Source organism: Rhinatrema bivittatum, chromosome 7 (genome assembly GCF_901001135.1).
Source record: "Rhinatrema bivittatum chromosome 7, aRhiBiv1.1, whole genome shotgun sequence".
Taxonomy (NCBI): Eukaryota; Metazoa; Chordata; class Amphibia; order Gymnophiona; family Rhinatrematidae; genus Rhinatrema; species Rhinatrema bivittatum.
In genome coordinates, this window is record NC_042621.1 from 234,771,747 (window position 1) to 234,793,892 (window position 22,146).

A 22,146-nucleotide genomic window follows, 5' to 3' on the forward strand; every position below is an offset into this window, starting at 1 on the left:
GAAAATTACCCCAAAGAATCATGATGCCAAATACCTGTATTACTTCCAACTGAATTGGAAACACAAAAGAAACATGTGGAAACTGGCAGGTCAAAAACAAGAGGGAGACTATCTTCCCATGTTACTTGGCATTTACAATGATATTTTAATCAAAACATGTCGGCTATTTCAATGACCTATCTTAATGTTAAAATGCTTCTGTTTTGACTTAGCTAAGGCTAGGACTATTGTACAATTTTATTTCTGTACTCACTATCTAGGTGAATCAGATTCACCTTAAACTGAACAAACAATCAGGGTCATTTTTCAGATCATGTTAGGGCATAATCACGGGCGTTAGGGCCCTAATGCCCACAATAACGCCATAACACCTACGTTATTTTCTGCATCACAAAATGCGTATACAAATTTTGAAAATTTAGTTGAAGGGGAGAAATGTATGAAAATGAGGGGTGTTTAACATTGTATGAGATAGCTTAATACATGTTTTAATGCCAGAACTAACTACACCATTTTTTCTGGCATTTTGCAAGATAATCTCACCCTAACTTGATAGCAGAGTGCATCAAATTAAGGAGAGAGTACATTGTACAAATCTCATCTTTGTGTACCTTTCCTCATTCCAAATCACATGAAATCTTCACTGATGTGCCCTGTGCTGTTTATACCTCTGACTGTGCATGTAAAACAGCCCCCCAAAATCTAGACCACCACCAAAACCTCACCTTGAGTTACTAGTTGACCCTCCTTCAGTGGTATCTCTCTCTATCTCTCTCTTCATACAAAATGTATAGCAAAATGATTAATGTAGGCCAATATTCCTTTCAAATCTAATTTGTAATCCATTTGTTTGTAATTACCGCTCTGTCATTCTGAAGTTGAAATCTCTATAATAAAAACCGCATTACCTATTGGTGAAATTCAGAGATACTGCAGAGAATCCTGATCGCTTAACAATGCCTATTGGGAGGAACAATACTTGTACTTTTATTATTAACACGTGCGTCCATTTTTAAGGAAATCCTATGAGTATATATTGCTTATTTCTCCTAAATGGGTTTTTGTTGCAGGTTACAATCACATCTTTCTGATAAAAATTAATAGGCATAATTGATCCTAGATTCTCCCATTCTGGATTATAGATTATTTAATATTAAACCAATTAACAACTTTGCTGATATAGCAGTTAGATGAAGTTGGTTTATTTATTTTAACATGGACAATACTGAATAGAACAGGTGATCTCTGAAGACATCAAAAGCAAATTATAACTAAAACATTTAATGATTTATTAAACAAAACACAGAATATTTGTCTAAAACACCGCCACTGTTTTTACATCGATCTCTTAATTCTAATAACCATTCAACTTTCGCTCTACAATCATTCACTCTCACATACCATCCAATCCCACAGTCATACAGAATGTTCAACTTCTCTATTAACTTTGCATATTACTGTAAAACCAGAAAAGGTTTTACCCCCACTAACTGCCTTACAGATATAAAAAGTGTGCACACTGCTACAAAACACCCAATAAACATTTCTGAAGTAAGGGGCAAATATTCTGTGTTTTGTTATAAAGAAATAATTAATAAATTATTAAATGTGTTTATATATATAATTTGTTTTTGATGTCTTCAGAGATCACCTGTTCTATTGACTATTGTCCAAATTTATTCTGGAAGAACAGTTGTGTGGTGGTGTGTGTAGATTATTTATTTTAACATCTAATTTATTTGAATTTTATCAGTATTAGTAAGCAGCAATAAAGTTTATCATTGTTTGTTTTATGTGATTATGTATGTTTTTATGTAATTCATTTAGGATTATAGATAGCTCAGGCTAGAAATATTGTAAATTAAAATACATCTGCAACATAACCTACAGATTTTTGCATTTGTTGAGAACTAGTTTAATTAATAGGAATCTGTAATGGCTGACGTGGATTTCTCATGCCACAAATAGGGAGATTACAGCAAATATATGTCTTTAATCTAAAGTTTAAAACAAATCTTTGCTTTTAATATTCTATGTTTTCTAAAGACCTGATTACATACACATGCAACTAAAAAAATTGAACTGAATTAGAAGAACAAAATGAACTGGCATTCCAGTTATTACTAATTTCTTTATATGTGAACAGAGGCAAACTTTCAGTTGAAATACCTCTCTGCTATGACCACCCACAGAGTGAATGGGTGGACACAATACCTTTGATGAGTTCTAATTTGTAAAAGGACCCCATTCTGTTTTGTAGCCTTTGCCATAAGCTGTCATTGTAAAGACAAGAAACCTGTAGCAACTACAATATACACGTGTGAAATGAAAGAACGTAAGGGCTTATTTACTAAATCACCATACAAACATACATCAATGCATTTTATTGTAGCATGTTTAACATTCTATTCACTAAAGGGCCTATAGCTTTTAGTGAAGTAACATGAGTTCAATACCAAGGGAAGACATTCAACTGTGTTATTGGCCATGGCAAAAGAATCTCGATCCTCCATGCTCCCCACCCACAGCGACTAGAAAGCCTGCCATAGCCTGATGATCCTCTCTCCCAAAGGGGAACTCTCAGCTTTGAACATTCCCTTCTCCCTGAACGAGGGAAGGGGCTCTGAGTCCCAGTGTCCACAACCTCTCCCCTTCCTCCAAGTAAGTGATGGCGCTCCAAGCCCCAAAGTGCCCCCTCTATTGCTTCTGCCAGGATCCCCAAGCCCCCTACCTACCCCATCCAATGCCAGACAAAGTCAATAGAGAGCAGTTGTTTCTGCCCTGCTTACTCCAGGGTGTCAAATGGTGCCAGCTGATCTGATGCTTTCTTATGTCCTGCATATGCAGGGCAAAAAGAGAATATCAGTCAGAAACTGCCATTTGGGATGGGGGGCCCTGACAGAGAGAGTCAGCAGGACATTGGGGCTCAGAGTGCCATCACTTGCTCAGGGAGAGAAGAGGGGACATTGGTACTCAAAAGCTCTTCATTTGCTTGGAGGAAGAATTGAGTAGTAGTTGGTTTTTGCATTAGCCATTGGGTTCTCACCCATTGCAAAGGCTTAATGCATTTTGTGTAAAGTTATTTTAATATTAATAAGCATCTTGTAAGCAATAGCATGCAATGTAGCTGATTAAATTGTTTTCTGTATTAGGGGCTATTTTTGCATTAATCAGGGTAGGATTTAGGCTCCCATAGGCAGAACTGGAAAGTGAGGGAAGCAGGAGATGGAGGGGGAGGGGGATGGGGGATAGATGACCCTGAAAATCAGATACTGGGTGAAGTCCTTCTACCTCTCCAGTCCTAGAGTGCCATAGTAGTGTGCCTTTGGCACAGTTGCACTCCTCTTCAAAATTTACCGGCACCTTCAAAATTTACTGCCCTAGGCAATTAATAAAATAGTAAATGACGGCAGAAAAAAATCAAAGTTGTCCTTCATCCAGTATGCCCAGCAAGCTTTATTTATTTAATCTTTTAACTTATTTATTTTCAATCTATTTAGTGTAGCGACCGCTGTACCATGCAGGTTGGCCCCTTACCTCCTGCTAAGGGCAGCAACTGCCGATCTGCACAGGTTACCCCTTACCTTCATTTCCATCCTTTAGCTCTTTTGAATTATCCCAAGCTCTTTTGAATTCCATAACACTTATCATCTTAACTACCCCTATCGGGAGGGCATTCTATGCATCAGTCACCCTTTCCATGAAGAAATATTTCCTGACATTGTTCCTGAGTCTTCCCTCTTGGAGCTTCATTTTATGACCCCTAGTTCTACAGCTTTCCTTCCATTGGAAAAAGCTTGAGTCCCATGCTTCATATATATACCCTTCAAGTATTTGAATGTCTGTATCATATCCCCCGTCGCTTCTCTCCTCCAGGGTATACATATTTAGGTCCTTCAGTCTCATCTTATATGGCTTTTGATGCAGACCCTAAACTATTTTGGTTGCCTTTTTTTGAACTGCTTCAATCTTGCTCTCTATTCTTTTTAAGAATCAGTCTATAGGACTGAACACAATATTCCAAAAGAGGCCTCATCAATGACCTTTACAGGGGCAATATCACCACCTTTTTCCTGCTGGTTATGCCTCTTTCAGTACAGCCCAGCATTCATCTGGCCTTAGCCACCACCTTGTTCAAATTGCTTTGCTGCTTTCAGATCATCCAACACTATCACCCCAATGTTTCTTTCCTGGTTCAGGCACATCAGTCTCTCACCCCCCATCATGTATAGCTCCTTGAGATTTCTGGACTCCAGATGCATGAATTTACACTTCTAATCCCAGCTGCCAAACCTTTAACCACTTCTCAAGCTTTCTTAGATCACTTTTCATTGTCTCCACTCCTTCAGGCTTGTCCACTCTGCTGCAGATTTTAGAGTCATTCACAAAATGACAAACCTTCTCTTCTAACCCTTCTGCTTTGTTGCTCACAAAGATATTGAACAAAACCTCCCCTGAAGCAGTCCATTTATCACTCTTATCACTTCAAAATAGTTTCCATTTACCACCACTCACTGTCATCTGTCAGTCAACCAATTTGTAATTCATTCTACCACTTTGGAACCCACTCCAAGGTTTCTCATTTTGTTCATGAGCCTACTGTGTGGGACAATATCAAAAGTGAAATCCAGATAAATCACATCAAGTTCTCTTCTTTTATCCAATTCTCTAGTTGTCCAATCAAAAAAAAAATCAACCAAATTCATTTGACACATCCTTCCTCTAGCAAAACCATGTTTCCTTGGATCTTGCAACTCATTAGATTGTAGATAGTTGACGAACCTTTCCTTCGGCTATGTTTCCATTAATTTTCCCATCACCAAAGTAAGGCTCACTGGCCTGTAGTTTCCAGCCTCCCTCTGCTCCCAAGAAAGGGTGTGTCATGGGTGTAGTCTGGGCAGGGCATGGGGCAGCACATGGGCGTTCTGGGATTACCTTTAAAATGTGCACATAAATACTTATGCGATCCAATGCACACTAGGGTCTTCTGCCACGTAACTTTATTTCTGCTATGAATGACATATAAGTTATAAAACAAAATAATCTAGGCAGATCAGCGGGTTTTAAAAGTCGGAGCTACAGAGGGGAAGGAAGGCTATTAAACTAGTACAGTTTGGAAGTCCTAATCCTTAACTGGACAAACCTGGAACAAACTGGGAAAACTGGCAATGGCATTGGTATAGGTGCCTTTTAAAATCCCCCCACTTATGTGGTAGAAATGGCATTTGCATGCACAGGCATGCACCCACTTAAAATTGAGCGCACATGTGCACGCAGCCAGGCTATTTTATAACATGCACGCATATACGTGTGTTTGTTATGAAACAGCTGCATCTCTGGGTGCGGGCCGACGAATGTACACATATGTGCACCTGCATGCCATTTTGAAAGTTACCATCCCTAGATATAACACACATTATAAAATAGACCCCCCCCCCCCCCAAGTCTCTTTTTTTATGTCCATCTTTTAAAAATATTTTCTTTCTGATGAGCATGGATATTTAAATACTTCTAGCCTATGTAAATCTCATCTATTATGCTACTTCATTCCACCTGTTTTCAATATTTGTACTGGTTTGTGAACAGTTCTTACCAGTTTGGTTCACAGGTAGTGCCTATTTTACTGGTGGTATAGCTGCTCCAACCCATAGTAGGTGGGACGGTCCAGATGAATGAAAAGACCCACACAAAGGCAACCCCCATGGCTGAATGCTTTCCTCTCAGACGTATATTGCCCAATGGTTTGCAGATCACCATGTAACGCTCAAAAGCCAGTATTGCAAGGGACCAGAGAGCAACAATCCCTGAAAATACAGAACCAGGTAATGACAAGAAAAAAGCAGCACATGCTCAGATTAGTATTCACTTCAAAAAAATTTATGGTAATGCTTTAAAGCAATGAATAATCTCATTTGGCCATGGGGAAATCTTACAGTGCTACAGTTTCCTTTTGGTGCATCGTAAATAATAACTTCACAAATTAGCTTTGTTTTATGGCAAAGAGAGATTTAATGAAATGTCAGCACTATAGTAGGTTAAGCACACAAAACCCTGCGGGTCTAAGGTGGATGGACATAAGCAGCATTTTTCTATCAAGTGAAAAGGTGATTCAGGATATGCCCTGAATTCATTTTATTCGAAGACAATCAAATTTAGCAAAATGCTTCATTTGCACAATTTCTCTTATTACAACATATTAATTTACCTGAACAGAAATGAATATTGCTAAAAATTGGTTAGAAAGGAAAATGACTGCTTTTGACTGCTCCCTAGGGATTTATGTAGCAATTATAATCCCACTCTTTGTAATTGACTACATAATTTACAGGACTAACAGGAATAAAGTGTTAATATGACTACACAGTTGACAGTGCCATTCGCCGATTACTCCTGGGGGAATTCTGCCCAACTGCACAATGCCGAATTTGCACGTAATTCCCCTCCCATGCAAAATTTACCTGACTCTTCTGTGCAGAATTCATGAGAAGTTAGCTCACAGAAGTACCACAATAAAATAAGTTGACTCCCCAAACCAACAGGAAGAAGAACAGCCCGAGCCCGAGCTGGTAGAATCTCCTTCTTGCACTTTGTGATACTCTGAACTCCCATGCTGTTCTTGCAATACTTAGCGATCAGCATGGGAGTTACAGTATGAGCCACACAGTACCCAGAAAATCCCATGGTAGAGAAAGAAGACTGCCGTTTCAGGGGGCAGTTCCTACAGGTAACTCAGGAGGTGAGGCAGAAGTGGAAGGCCCAGGGGAACCACTGAAGAAGCTTGTGGGAGGCTGAAAAAGAAGTGGAGGGGAGAGAAATCAGTGGGGAGAGTGGGGGGGGGGGGAAATGAGTTGGAGGAGAACATGTGAGGAGGGATCCTTGTTGGTGGAAAGACAAGCTGGGAGGAGTAGCCTAATGGTTAGAGCAGCAAGCTGTGAACCAGGAAAGCCAAGATTTAAATCCCACTGCTAATCCTTGTGATCTTTTGCAAGTCACTTCATCCTCCATTGCCTCAGCTACAAATTTTGTTCTCACAGTGGAAAAAGGTAAACAGTGGAGAGCATCAGAGCTCTGTACTTGGACATGTGCTTTTTAATATAATTATAAATGATCTGAAAGGGGTACGATGAGTGAGGTGAGCAAATTTACAGATGACGGAAAATTATTCAGAGTAGTTAAATCACAAGCTGATTGTGATAAAATGCAGGAGGACCTGGAGAGACTGGAAGATTGGATGTCCAAATGGCAGATGAAATTTAATGTGGATAAGTGCAAGGTGATGAATATAGGGAAAAATAACACATGCTGTAGTTGTTAGGGGTACAAACTGGGGAAGGGGGAGAGAGTGTTGGGGGTGAGCTAGGGGAATAGGAGAGAGAATGAGGAGAGCAGTCTACTACCTGTTAACCAAACTAAAACCCCTGAAAATCAGAAGCCCTATCTATTGCACCCAAGATGAGCTGAAGACAGCACCAACTTTGTTCAACTGCTCTCATTTGCAGCAATGGCTACAGATATCTCTGTGTTGCCACAAGCATTGGCAGCTGGAAGAAGTCAGTACTGCTTGCAGCTCACAACTCCCCTTGGATTACTAAAGTAAAACTGCCAAAAAAACAGAAGCCCTTGCTATGATGTACTACTGCAGCATTCCTGGGGGAATTCACCAAAAAAAATTGTTCATACTTTGCATCTTTCAGTAAGAACATTTTTGGTTTTGAACTTTAAGTTAATTACTACTCAAAGACATAATTAGATTGCATTATTTTGATAAATATAGTATGCAACATTTTAAAATAAATGTATTGTTTAGAATTCCCCCAGGATTATGTACACAGCTGTCAAAAACAGAATCTCATATACATGGAGAAATTCAGTGAACATCATTCATTGAAAAGTTTGTTAGAGCATTGCCTAAACTTTATTTTCACTGTGCTTCCACTTATCAGATACAGAGTTCCTTAGTGAGTCTCCTGCACCCACATCAAAAGAAAGTAATAGCTTCCTCTTCCAACAAATTAAAGTAAGCTCTATCTTATTATATCCTTAATACCTTTGATCACTCTTTCACTTAAGAGTAAGAAAGTAGCTTTTAAACTAGATGATGGAGGAAAGCCGACAGTCGCTCAGAAGCGCAAGGTTTGGAATGATGTATCTTTGAAGGATACTAAGAGAAGAGGGAAAATAGGGCATCCCAGTAGAGAGGCTGAAATAAATGCCAAAGTAGACCAAGTGTCTTTAGGTAAAGTGCAAAAAGATTCCAAATTACTCCTGTAGATCAAAAAACATACTTTGAAATGTCTGTCTAAAAATGATAGAAGTCTAAAAAATAATAAGATGGGAGACAGTGGGGAGGATTTTAAAAGGGTTATGCGCATAAGTTACGCACGTAACCCTTAAAAAAAAACCCTGCACGCGCCGAGCCTATTTTGCATAGGCGCGGCAGTGCATGCAAGCCCCGGGATGCGCGTAAGTCCCGGGGCTTTGCTAGGGGGGCGTGTCGGGGGCGGCACGACGTTCGGGGCATTCCGGGGGGCATTCCGGGGGGCGTGGTGCCAGCCCGGGGGCATTCCAGGGGGCGTGGCCAAGGCCTCCGGACCAGCCCCCGGGTTGGGTGATGGCGCGCGCGAGTTACGCCTGCTCAAGCAGGCGTAACTTTTGTGATAAAGGTAGGGGGGTTTAGATAGGGTTGGGTGGATGGGTTAGGTAGGGGAAGGGAGGGGAAGGTGGGGGAGGTGGAAGGAAAGTTCCCTCCGAGGCCGCTCCGATTTCGGAGCGGCCTCGGAGGGAACGGGCAGTGCGCACAGGGCTCGGCGTGCAAGGTGCACAAATGTGCACCCCCTTGCGCGCATCTATTGAAATCCGGCGTACCTTTGTTTGCGCCTGGTGCATTCACTCAGTCAATTACCCCAGTAATTGACTGAGTGAATGCTACATCAGGACATTCTAGATAGGCAACGTTCCTAGATGAAATAAATAACTGCTTCAAGAAGCAGCTCGTACAAGAACCAACCAGAGGGGGAACTATTTTAGACCTATTCCTTAGTTGAACACAGGATTTGGTGCGAGAGGTAACAGTGTTGGAGCTACTTAGCAATAGTGATTACAACATTATAAAATTTGACTTAATAACTAGAGGAAGAACAAAAAAAATCTACTGTGACAGCATTCAACTTTCAAAAAGCTGACTATGATAAAATGAGGAAAATGGTCAGGAAAAAAATGAAAGGAGTGACTGCAAAAGTTAAGAGACAGATTTTAAAACCTGTGCACGGGAGCAGATTTGCTCGCGCAACCTGGCGCGAACAAATCTACGCCCGATTTTATAACATGCGCGCACAGCCGCGGGCACATGTTATAAAATCCAGGGTCGGCGTGCACAAGGGGGTGCACAATTGTGCAACTTGCGCGCGCCGAGCCACGCATCCTGCCTCCGTTCCGTCCGAGGCCGCTCCGAAATTGGAGCGGCCTAGAAGGGAACTTTACTTCCGCCCCCCCCCTGCACTTTCCCCTCCCTTCCCCTACCTAACCCACCCCCCAGCCCTACTTAGAACCCCCCCTTACCTGTGTTGAAGAAGTTACGCGCGCTGGCCGACGTCCGAGCCGCGATCCCGGGCACAGCAGAAAATGGCCGCTGTGCCTGGAGGCTCAGGCCATGCCCCTCCCCATCCCTGGACCGCCCACTCCCCACCCTTTTTGCAAGCCCCGGGACATATGCGCGTCCCGGGGCTTGCGCACGCCACCGAGCCTATGCAAGATAGGCTCAGCGCGCGCAGGGGCTGCTTTTCGGGGATTACGCGCATATCTTATGTGCGTAACCCTTTGAAAATCTGCCCCTAAGAGTTTAGCTCAGGCACAGACTTTGTTTAAAAATAACATCTTGAAAGCTCAAACCAGATGTATTCCACACATATGAAAAGGTGTAAAGAAAGCCAAATAACTACTGGCATGGTTAAAGGGTAAGGTGAGAGAGGCTATAATAGCTAAAAGAACATCTTTCAAGAAATGGAAAAGGGATCCAAATCAAGAAAACAGGAAACAGCATAAGCACTGGCAAGTCAGATGCAAAGCATTGATAAGGAAGGCAAAGAGAGGATTTGAAAAGTTGCTTGCCGTGAAAGCAAAAACTCATAATAATAACTTTTTCAGGTACATTAGAGGTAAAAAAAAAACCTGTGAGGGAGACAGTTGGACCATTAGATGATCAAAGCATTAAAGGTGCCTTTAGGGTTGACAAAGCCATAGCAGAGATACTAAATTAATTCTTTGCTTCAGTATTCACTGAGGAAGATGTAAGAGATATACCCATACAACAGAGGAATAATGTGTGGCGATCAATCTACTGGTCAATATAACTATGCACAATAGATTTTTAATAGGTGCATACAATCACAGATGTGGTACACAAAGGGGCGGATTTTCAAAGGCCCACGCGTGTAAATCCTTCCAGATTTACGCGCGCAGGGCCCTCGCGCGCCGGCGCGCCTATTTTGCATAGGCCGCTGGCACGCGTAAAGCCCCGGGACGCGCGCAAGTCCCGGGGCTTTTGTAAGGGGGCGTGTCGGGGGCATGTCGGGGAGCGGAGTCTACTGACGCGGCGTTCAGGGGCGGGCCGTGGCGTTTCGGGGGCGGGCCCGGGGGCGTGGTGCTGGCCCAGGGGCGTGGTCGAGGCCTCTGGACCAGCCCCCAGGACCGGAGGACGGAGCGGGGCTGCCGGCCGACGCGCGCAAAGTTACGCCTGCTTTCAGCAGGCGTAACTTTGCTGACAAAGGTAAGGGGGGGGGGGGTAGATAGGGCCGGGGGGATGGGTTAGGGAGAAGAAGGTGTGGGGAGGGCAAAGGAAAGTTCCCTCCCAGGCCGCTCCGAAATCGGAGCGGCCTGGGAGGGAACGGAGGCAAGCTGCGCGGCTTGGCGCGCGCAGGCTGCTGATTTTGCGCAGCCTTGCGCGCGCCGACCCCAGATTTTATAAGATACACGCGGCTACGCGCGTATCTTATAAAATCAGGCATACCTTAGTTCGCGCCTGCTGCGCGAACAAAAGTACGTGCTCGCGCAACTTTTTTAAATCTGCCCCAGAGTTTCTTAAGTATACAATCACGAAAATATAGTACACACAAGGACCCTGACATGGCCGAGTTTCGCATCAGGGGCTGCGTCAGGGGGACCACACCTTCTAAGAATCTATAAAAACAAAGATCAATCAAATATTGAGCAGGTAGGTGAACACAGTCAAGAAATTCATAATATCATTTTAACAAGGGGAGAACCAGGGAGAAACACAGGAGGAGAAAGGGAGGAGGGGGAGAAAGGGGGAGAGGGAAGAGAGAAGAAGGAGGGGGAAGGGGGGAAGGGGGGAAGGGGAGAGAGAGAAAGGGGGAAGGGGAAGGAAAAGAAAGGGAATGGTTGGGGAAGGGGGGGAATAAAAAGAAGATTTAAGAACAAAAAGAAGGTATAACAACCTGAAACTCAAAGGCAGCTCAGTGGAAGAAATTGTGGGTTGATTGTATGCAGTCTAAGGAAAAGTAAAATAAATATAAAAATAAAAATAAAATACCCTTCAAACAGAAAATGGATAAACAAAAATCGATTTAGCAAGAAGCTGAACAACTTACTGGGAAAATCTGTTGAGCTTGCGAGACATTAGCTCTGAAAAAATGAGAAAATGGTAAAGAGTAAACAAAACAAAAGAGCCCTTCAATATTGTACTCAAGAGAAACAGACGTAGAAAATACCTGAAGTGTTCAGAAAAGCGATACACGGAGCTTCCGTGGGAAATGCTCATTCAGTCAATGAAATCCTTAGCCGCGGGTAAGCGAAACCGCCCACGGCGCTATAAAGGTAAACAAAGCAAAATACAATTACACAGGATATAATTCGCTTAAATAGACAAGTGAGGCAGATTGTAAAAAGAAGAAGAAATGATTTAAAGAGTTTAAGAAGGTGTCTTGCTACGGAAAACGCTGACTAATCGAGAGGTATCATAAGCCTATAGAAAATGAGAAACCAGCTCAAAATTTATAGGTACTTATGTTCACCTTAGGAGCACCAAATGGGTGCTTTGTCAAAACGAAGAGAGATCATTTTTTAATCGATGCACAATCTCTGAAGCTAAACTGGAACCCTTGAAAAGAAACGGAGAAAGGGGAAAGGAGAGATAGACCCATGCCAGAAATTATATTCAAAGATGATGATTCAGAAGAACTGAGACAAATCTCAGTGAACCTGGTAGATGTACTAGGGCAAATTGACAAACTAACGAGAAAACAAATCACCTGGACCAGATGGCATATATTCCAGAGTGCTGAAAGAACTGAGAAATGAAATTTCAGACCTGCTATTGGAAATTTGTAAGTAATCAGTAATATAATCTATGGTACCTGAAGAATGCACAGCTGCCAATGTAACGCCAATTTTTAAAAAGGGATCAAGTGGTGATCCAGGAAACCATAGACCAGTGAGTCTGATGTTTGTGCCAACCAAAATAGTAGAAGCTATCATAAACAACAAAATTGCTGAACATATATATAAGCATAGTTTAGTGGGACAAAGTCAACATGGATTTAGCCAAGGGAAATCTTGCCTCACAAATTTGCTACATTTTTGGGATAACATAAATAAACATGGATAAAGGTGAGCCAGTTGATGTAGTGAATCTAGATTTCCAGAAAGCATTGACAAAGTCCCTCATGAGAGACTTCTTAGGAAATTAAAAAAATCATGGGATAGGGGGCAGTGTCCTATTGTGGATTGCAACTGGTTAAAAGATAGAAAACAGAGAGTAGGGCTAAATGATTAATTTTCCCAATGGAAAAAATTTCCCAATGGAAAAAGGTAAATAGTGGAATGCTCCAGGGATCTGTTCAGGGACCACTGTTTTTCAATATATTTATAAATGGTCTGGAAATGGGAACAAGTGAGATGATCGAATTTTCCAATGACACAAAATAATTCAAAGTAGTTAAATCGCAAGAAGATTGTGAGAAATTGCAAAAGGACATTGCAAAATTGGGAGACTGGGCATACAAAAGGCAAATTAAATTTAATGTGGAGAAAAGCAAAGTGATACACTTAGGGGCGGATTTTAAAAGGAGCGCGAATAGCCTACTTTTGTTTGCGCTCCAGGCGCAAACAAAAGTACGCTGGATTTTAGTAGATACGCGCGGAGCCGCACGTATCTGCTAAAAACCTGGATCGGCGCGCGCAAGGCTATGGATTTTGTATAGCCGGCGCGCGCCGAGCCGCGCACCCTACCCCCGTTCCCTCCAAGGCCGCTCCGAAATCGGAGCGGCCTCGGAGGGAACTTTCCTTTGCCCTCCCCTCACCTTCCCCTCCCTTCCCCTACCTAACCCACCCGCCCGGCCCTGTCTAAACCCCCCCTTACCTTTGTCGGGGGATTTACGCCTCCCAGAGGGAGGCGTAAATCCCCGCGCGCCAGCGGGCCTCTTGCGCGCCGGGCCGCAACCTGGGGGCGGGTACGGAGGGCGCGGCCATGCCCCGGACTGCCCCGGGCCGTAGCCACGCCCCCGTACCCGCCCCCAAAACGCTGCCGACACGCCCCCGAAACGCCGCGACGACCGGGCCCGCCCCCGACACGCCCCCCTCGGAGAACCCCGGGACTTACGCGAGTCCCGGGGCTCTGCGCGCGCCGGTAGGCCTATGTAAAATAGGCTTCCCGGCGCGCAGGGCCCTGCTCGCCTAAATCCGCCCGGTTTTGGGCGGATTTAGGCGAGCAGAGCTCTGAAAATCCGCCCCTTAGGGAAGAGTAACCAAAATTATAGGTACATAATGCAAGGTTCCATATTAGGAGTCACCACTCAGGAAATGATCTGTCATAATTGAAAATATGTTGAAATTTTCTGCTCAGTGTACAGCAAATAGAATGCTAGGGATTACTAGGAAAGGAATGGGGAATAAAACAGAGACTATTATAATGCCTCTGTATAGCTCCATGCTACGACCTCATCTTGAGAATTGTGTGCAGTTCTGGTCATCACATTTTAAAAAAGATATAACAGAATTAGAAAAGGCACAGAGAAGGGCGACCACAAAATAATTAATGGGATGGAACAAAACCCCTATGAAGAAAGGCTAAAGAGGTTAGAACTCTTCAGCTTGGAGAAGAGACAGTTGAGGGGAGATATGATAGAGGTATATAAAATAATGAGTGGAATGGAATGAGTAAACATTAATCAGTTGTTTACTCTTTAAAAAAGTACAAAGGCCAGGGGATACACAATGAAGTTACTAGGTAATATATTTAAAACTAATAAGGTGAAAATATATTTTACTCAGCATTTAATTAAGCTCTGGAATTCATTGCCAGAGGATGTGATGAAAACTATTAGGGGTTGATTTTCAAAGGGTTACACACGTAAGATACGCGCAAACCCCCGAAAACCTACCCCCGCGCGCGCCGAGCCTATTTTCCATAGGCTCGGCGGCGTGCACAAGCCCCGGGAAGCACGTATGTTCCAGGGCTTTCAAAAATGGGCGGGCCGGGAGCAGGGCAGCAGTCCAGGGGCGGGGCGGGGGCGGGGGCGGCGAGCCGGTGCACGTAAGTTACGCCTGCCAAAAGCAGGCATAACTCAGCGAGATAAGATGGGGGGGATTTAGGTAGGGCTGGGGGGGGGGTGGGTTAGATAGGGGAAGGGAGGGAAAGGTGGGAGGGGAACAAAAAAAAAGTTCCTTCAAAGGCCACTCCGATTTCGGAGGGAACGGGGAAAGCAATTGGGGCTCCCCTTGGATTTGGTGAGCGCAAGGTGCACAAGTGTGTACCCCCTTGTGCGCGCCAACCCCGGATTTTATAACATGCGCGCAGCAGCGCACACATGTTATAAAATTGGGTGTACATTTGTGCGCGCCGGGTAGCACGCACAAATGTACCCCGTGCGCTTAAAATTTAAAATTGTCCCCTTAGTGTAGCTGTGTTTAAAAAAGGTTTGGACAAGTTTCTGTAAGAAAAGTCCATTAATTATTTTTAAGGTGGAGTTGCAGAAATCCACTGCTTATTCTTGGGATAAGCAGCTTGTAATCTAATTTACCCTTTGGTATCCTGACTTGGCCACTTGTGACCTGGCTTGGTCACTATTGGAAACAAGGTGCTGGACGTGATGGATCTTTGGTCTGATCCGATATGGCAAGTCTTATGTTCTACAATAGCCTTATCAGCAATCTCATGATATGGCGGCATATTTGCTAACACAAATTAACGCATGTTTCATCACATTTGACATGAAAAAAAGTCATACAACAGAAAAACATTTAGGGCCTGATTTTAAAAATCATTTACATACTTAAAATTGGGTTTTACATGTATAAATGCACTTTACTCTTAAAAGTGGGCCTATGAAAATTGCTGCAATATATGCTATTGAATTGTCCATAAGATACTTAAATGTAAGGGCACTTTACACATATAAGTTAGCTTTTTTAAATTGCTATGATAGATTGCTATATTTACATGTGTTACTCCTTTTAAAATTACCTCCTTTATGAGAAGCATTGCCTGCAAACTGAAACAAATCAGCTCATTAAATATATAATTTGGTTTACCACATGATTTGTGATAACCCACAAGCTAATGCAAACAATCAACTACACCTCATGAGGCATAGTTAATTTTTTTCGAGAGAACTGACTTTTACTCTACCAATGTCTACACTTTGACACCCACTCCCCCCCCCCCCCAGTGGTCAAGGGCACTGAATGCCCCTCACCACCAGTGAATAAAAGGGCCTATTGTCAACCATGTGATCCATCCCTTGGCTGGAGAACACACTCCTAACTGGTGTTTCCCTCCCAAAAGCTTCCAAGAGGACTCGGAGTTCACATAATTCCCCTTAAGTAGGCCCCCAGTCCCCCCATCTATCCCATGTGATACTGTCTACGGGGCCAGCGCAAGCAACAGGTGGGACTAGGTAGCCTAGGGTGCCGTAAGGGAGTGGGGTGCCGTCGGTGTATGCGAGGGCGCCATTTTTGAAATGCAAAAGGAGATATGAGAACGGTCGCGAAGCATGGGCCAGAAGGAGGTGGCAGAGATGGTGAGTGCGACATGGAGGTACATGATTTCGGGCTGAGAGAGAGAGAGAGCCAAGTGATACTGTGATGTCACTGCCTAGAATGGCTGGAGACCCTCACACCGGCACTGGCTGAATAATGAAAGGGAGGACAGCAGAGACCTCCCATTACTCCCTGCCCCTCTCACTTTGAATATGAAAATGGCACTAGCTGATCTCTCCTTTCCTTGCATGTGCCTACTCCTCCCTCCATGAGAGTTTCCAAGAAGGTTCTAATTCCCTCTCAAGAGCTTACAAGAGGACTCTGTGTTGCTCCTCCTACCCTCTCTCAGATTTCATCCATCCCCACCTATATCATCAGATATTTCAAAACATGAGATTCCCATTTCCTTTTGCATCATTTGCTCAATATTTGAAAACAGACAGTTGACTTGATGCTTTCCTTTGCTCTGCACATCTTCAGGGCAAAGTAGCGCCTCAGGTCACCTGGTGATTAGAAGCAACCAAGGAAAGGGGGTGTGGGAATCTCTCTTGCCACCACCTGTTATTATGCAACATTGGGGAATACTATCCTTAACCAATAAGCCTTGATGCTTTTGATGCAACTGCAACATTACTCTCCACTTTGACGGCAGGCGGGAAAAAAGAGGAATTGGATTCAGATGACAACCAGCACAGGCCCTGACTTTTATGGTCTGGGGTACTGATAAGCAGACATAAGGGAAAAAGCACAGGGCTGCTTCTACGGCCAAGTGCAGAAGCAAAGCACATCAAGTAGCATTGTTCGAATTTTCAAGGCTCCTCAGCCAGTAAAAATATTGCTAGCAGTAATTTTTGGTGGGTTTTACAGTTGCTTGATTTTGATTTTAAATATTACTACCCTTATCATAATGCTTAGGAATAACTGCGCAGAGTGGCAGTTTCCACCCTTAAGAGAAACATAGGGGTATCCTTCACAGCGTGGCAGATACTACCTTAAGAAACTTGCTGGGCGGACTGGATGGACAGTTTGGTCCTTTTCTGCTGTCATTACTATGTTACTCTTGGATGAGGTAGGTGAAGGTGAGGAGGACCTGCCAGGAAAATTGATGGGAGTGGAAGGAGGATACAGGGACTGGGATCCCACTGGTAAGGTCTTGGGGAAAGGCACTTATTGGGTGGTGGAGAGGGGACCTGGATGAACTGAACCACCTTGAAAACTCTCTTGGGAGGGGGGGGGTGTACCAGCCAAGAGGGATTTCCCCAGACGAAAATGCATTCGCTCCTCCACAGTAGGTTCTTTATTCGCTGGGAAAATCAGATAATGGAGCACCCTTCTACCCCAGGGTGGGTGTTGGACTGACTTTAGTCTTTAGTGCAGGGCTTTCCAAACTCGTCCTGCAGACTCTACAGCCAGACAGGTTTTCAGGAGATCCACAATTAATATGCATTGGATATATTTCCATATACGGGGTTTCCATGTACACAAATTAATCTCATACATATTTATTGTGGCTATTCTGAAAACTTGATGAGCTGAGGAGTTCCCAGAATAGGTTTGGAAAGCCTTGCTTTAATGAACAGCATCTTAATCGTGATGCACTGACATCCGTCTTAAGCGTGCTTTAGTAAACAGGACCTGCAATGTTTTTCTCCATGATATTTCCTCCAGGGGTAAGCAGGGACAAATCACAGGAATCCTACATTTCAGGTAATTCATATATTTCAAACTGTGAAAACTTCCCACCATTTGTTCATTGTCTTCCCCATTATGGATGTGCATTTGTTTTCTAATGAAATGAAAAATGAAACAAAAAATGTGTTTAGTTTAATTAAAAAACAAAAGCAAAACAAAACTACAGAAATTCATTTTTTTTTCATTTCCTTTCATTTTGAAAAGTGAATAACTCCAGGTTGGCGAATATTTTAAAATCACCTTCCCCCCTGACCTTTCCTCATATCGCCCCCTTTCTCAGATCCATGGGATTCCAGTGGTCAAAGGAAGACATGAATGATCCTCAGTTGCTCCTGCCCCACCGAGCCCATTTTCAAAATGACGCCAGCTCACCCTGAGGTTGGCACCATTTTGTTGGCTATATAGCACATACCCACAGGACAAAATGATGCCAAGCTGAAACTGGACCCATGGGGCAGGCGGCACTGAAGGTTACATTACCTTTTTTTACATTTAAAAGAATTTATTAAACGCCTAACACAAAAAGGCCTAGACGATGAACATAATTACATACATAAAATCAAATCTTTACAAACACGTTGCGCCTGCTCCATTTCTACTATTAGAACCCCCAAGCTGAGATAAGTGGCATCCATGGGAGGATGAGGGAGAGGGTAGGGAAAGGCACAGGGTGGATGGACAGCACTAGAGGGGGTCTCGGTAGTTGGGGGGAGGGCCTCTTCCTCTCTTTTTGTTTTTTCTTTTCGCTGTGGTATGTATTTCATTTCTAATAAATAAACAAAATGAAAAATGAATTATAAAAAAACACAGAAAAATGCAAAAATGAAAAGAAGAATTTTTGTACTCCCCATCCTGCCCCCCCCCCCCCAACACACACACACACACACACACGTGCACATGGAAATATGGTTATTTTGGGATGATTTTGTAATTCTAAAATACGGAATTTCTCTTTCAGTCTCTCTCAATGGGTGCTTGCAGTTTTCAGATATTATAAAAGTTTTAGCAATTGGCAGGTAGAAAGCAAACAGGGAGCTCCTGAGAAACCGAGGTACCCTGATGGATTGGACAAACTGCTGCTGCAGCCCTTATGTCACCTCAGCACATTCATCTTCTCCCCGTTGCAGGATGAATTAGTCAACTCCTTCTGTCTGTCCTTGAGCACCAAATTATCTATCAACAGCCAAAATGAAGAAAAGAGGAGTAGTATCTAAAAATATTGTTGACGGCCACTGAATTTTGCTCAGGTAGAAGTGCTTCCCTTAATTAGAGATTCTTTTGGCAAAGGAAAATGAATCTCCTGAAAAGTAGGTTAAATCTATTGTAAAGCAAAAGAATCTGATCAGAAACTAATTACATGAAAAAAAAAATAGATGCCTGATTCTAATTATTTTTCAAACGTGATTTTTGAGATTCTTCAGAGACGTGCAAAAACTCAATACACTTTAATAATGAATTCTTTCTTTCTGTCGTATCTTACAGAAAATCTCTCTATTTCATTTTTTCTCTTTAAAAGTGTGACAACCAATTGAAATTATTAACAAAACATTTTCATACAAAAGTTTCTAAAGAAAAAGAAAAAAAAAAAAGATGCTTGGAGCAATTCTAAATGTAAGAATGAATGATCCAGGGCATCAGTTTCAATTGCACAAAGAAGTTCCCTAAGTACTATTCCATTATGTCAGCATAAAGAATAAAGTCGCTTTACAAAGTAACTGCAATCAATTATTTTAAATGGAGAAATCTATCCTGGCAGTTTTGATTTTTTAACATATCAAATGCAGAACACAATTTCTGTGATCTAGCACTGTATTCACAATTAAGAAAATAAAAGTGCAAATAAAAATGATAGCTTACCCAGGAAAGTAACTGCAAACCCTTCCAGCACACAAGCCCAGGCTCCTAGGTAAAAGTAACCCTTACTATTGGTTATAAAGCTGATAGTGCCACCTACTATCGAGACTAGAAAGTCTGCAACAGCTAGATTCACAATTATATAATTGAGAGGTTGCCTCAATTGCTTGAACTTAAATGTAACCAATATAACAATGAAATTCTCTGAAACTGAAAGTGAGGTAACCAGGAACATCAGCACAGCCAGAAGTTTAAAGTTCCAGGGTTGTATTGACCCCAAAGGTCCTTGGAAGGGATTCCAAGATGTGGAGCTTTTGGGAAGCAGAGAATCATTGCTAGAAACTTTGAATGTATCCATCTTCCCGTTTCCGATAAACTGAAGGGATGAGAATCAAATGCTGGCAGTGCCTGCAGTCGATTACTATTCTTTAAGCACAAGAAGACTGTTCAGGTCTATTAGAAATGTTAAAAAAAAAAAAAAAAAATGTATTTTGCCATCCGGTTCAAAGTAACATAGAGCATAAAAGTAACTTTTAGCAGGACAGTAGTTTCACATCACACACTAAAAGTGAACTCAGTCTGACGTGTAGAGTCGCAGAGGAGCTCAGTTGATCCTATTCCTTCTCCACTGTAGCCAGAGAGCCAAGCCTGCTCTAAAGCCCCTTCCTCCCCAGCAGGATTTCTTGCCCTGTTTCATCTGTGCCTGCTGAATGCAAAGCAGAAAATGTTCCCGGGCACCTCAGTTTTGTTAAGAGAGGCAAGGGCTCTGGGCAGACGCCTTCCTTGCCATCCTTCAGAGCAGGAGATAAGGAAACCCTGCCTTCTTAAAAAGAAAGGAGGGGAGGACTCTCCTGGCTGTGTGTCTGAAGCAATGGAACAGACCATCCTCAGTCAGAGCTGCCTGAGAAACGTCTGACAGAACTGACCACTGCTTGAATTCTAGAATCAGATTCAGCAGGAATACCAAGTATAACCTTACCATATACTCACAAATTCTATTTACAGAAAATACTGTGTACTCAAAAATAATTCATTACCTATCATTAATGAAAGGCTGCTTCATTTTCACTTGTCTCCATTTATTTAAAGCAAGGATACATCGTTTAGAAATAATTTAGATAAAATTCAGAATTTTAAGTCTGTATCTGTGTATATAGTAAAACATGCTGCTCTGTACTGTACCTTTTTTAATTAAATAAAGAAGTTAGACCCAGCACCTCAGATGTGAACAGAAGCTATTATTATAAGGCCCTCTAATTTTAGCCCACAGATCCTACTGTAAAAAGTGTTATACAGATTTGGCACCTAATTTAAGTTGTTCACAAGCACTGTGTTAAATATCCAAAATAAAAAATAGCAAGAAATTGTATGAGCAGAGATCTCTTTGTTTGCAAGAAATGTAAGCCTGGTGCAAAATTATCAGTGAACTACACAAAAATGAACATTTTAATGAAAGGTTTTACCAAATAACACATGTTGGAGGCTGAAGTGCATGTGAAGTTGTGTCACCATGTTCCATTGGGGGTCCCTAGAAGAAGATATATTGCCAAAACACCATTAGTGTTGGGTCAGCACACCTTTTGCTGCCTTTTAGATTTCTATAATTATTTTGACTCCCAGGATTTTAAAGCATAATTAGTATTTAATAAAGAAAGACGCGGAAGCAGCCAGGCAAGGAAGAGGTAAGAGGGAAGACCTCACCAACGCTCCCCAGGGCCTCCTCCCCCCCCACCCACCACCACCACCAATGCCATCATGACACTTGAGCAGGCCTGGTGCAGCCTAACTCTTCCCTGGGACCGCCTCCAGCTTCCTCCCATTCCTTCCGAAGCCCCAGGAAGGGCCAGAAGAGAGATGCAGTAGCAGCCAGGCAAGGAGGAGATAAGAGAGGAGACCCCCACCAATGCTCCACAGGGCCTCATCTCCCCATACCAACACCATCACATTACCTCAAGCAGGCCTGGTGAAGCCTAGCTCCTATCCAGGTCTGCCCCCTCCTGAAGCCCTTTAAGTGTCTTTAAAGGGCAGGCCCTCCCGCCAAAGGGCCTGATGCCAAAGGGCTGCACCAGAGGGCATACTCCTTTGTGCTCTTCTTTGTGCGTAACTTTGAGAGTAACACTCTGTGCTCGACCCTTTCCACCCACCTTGACTACTACCTAACTGTGAGTAGTGGCTCTGTATCGCTTCTTGGGCTGCTCCTATGCTTGTATGCCCCTACCTAATATCTGTGCCTGATTTTATTACACTCTTACCCTACCATCACCACACCACTTCTCTCAGCAAGTTGAGACTGGACTAATTCTAGGAAGCAAACCTTTTAACCTTCAAGAGTAACTTGGTTACCTCTCCTGTATTTTTCTTCCTGGTAAGGAGGTCTTTCCTTTCTAAGCAAAGACATACTCTCTCTCACAGTGTGCCTCAAAAGAACCTCATTCCCAATACCAATTGCATGGGGCAGAAGAAGCCACTTACCACCTAAAAATTGCCATGCTAGACACCTCCACCTAATAACTTTACACAAATGGGATGCCTCTAAGTATGACCAAGGTTCTCCCTCCTCACTACGTCTTGGCCTCCTCATCACCCAGTCAGCAGGCAACAAATCTC

General features: G+C 43.0%; 1 protein-coding gene across 1 annotated transcript in view; it reads right to left on the reverse strand.

Moving 5' to 3' along the window:
* Positions 1–19,897, reverse strand: part of LOC115096272 (opsin-VA-like) — a 32,157-nt gene extending 12,260 nt beyond the window's left edge. The window contains exons 1-2 of the mRNA XM_029610771.1: positions 19,543–19,897; positions 5,594–5,804 (exon numbers count right to left, since the gene is read on the reverse strand). Coding sequence (XP_029466631.1) covers positions 5,594–5,804; positions 19,543–19,897 — 566 coding nt within the window. The remainder of the gene's footprint in view (positions 1–5,593; positions 5,805–19,542) is intronic.
* Positions 19,898–22,146: the final 2,249 nt, after the last annotated feature.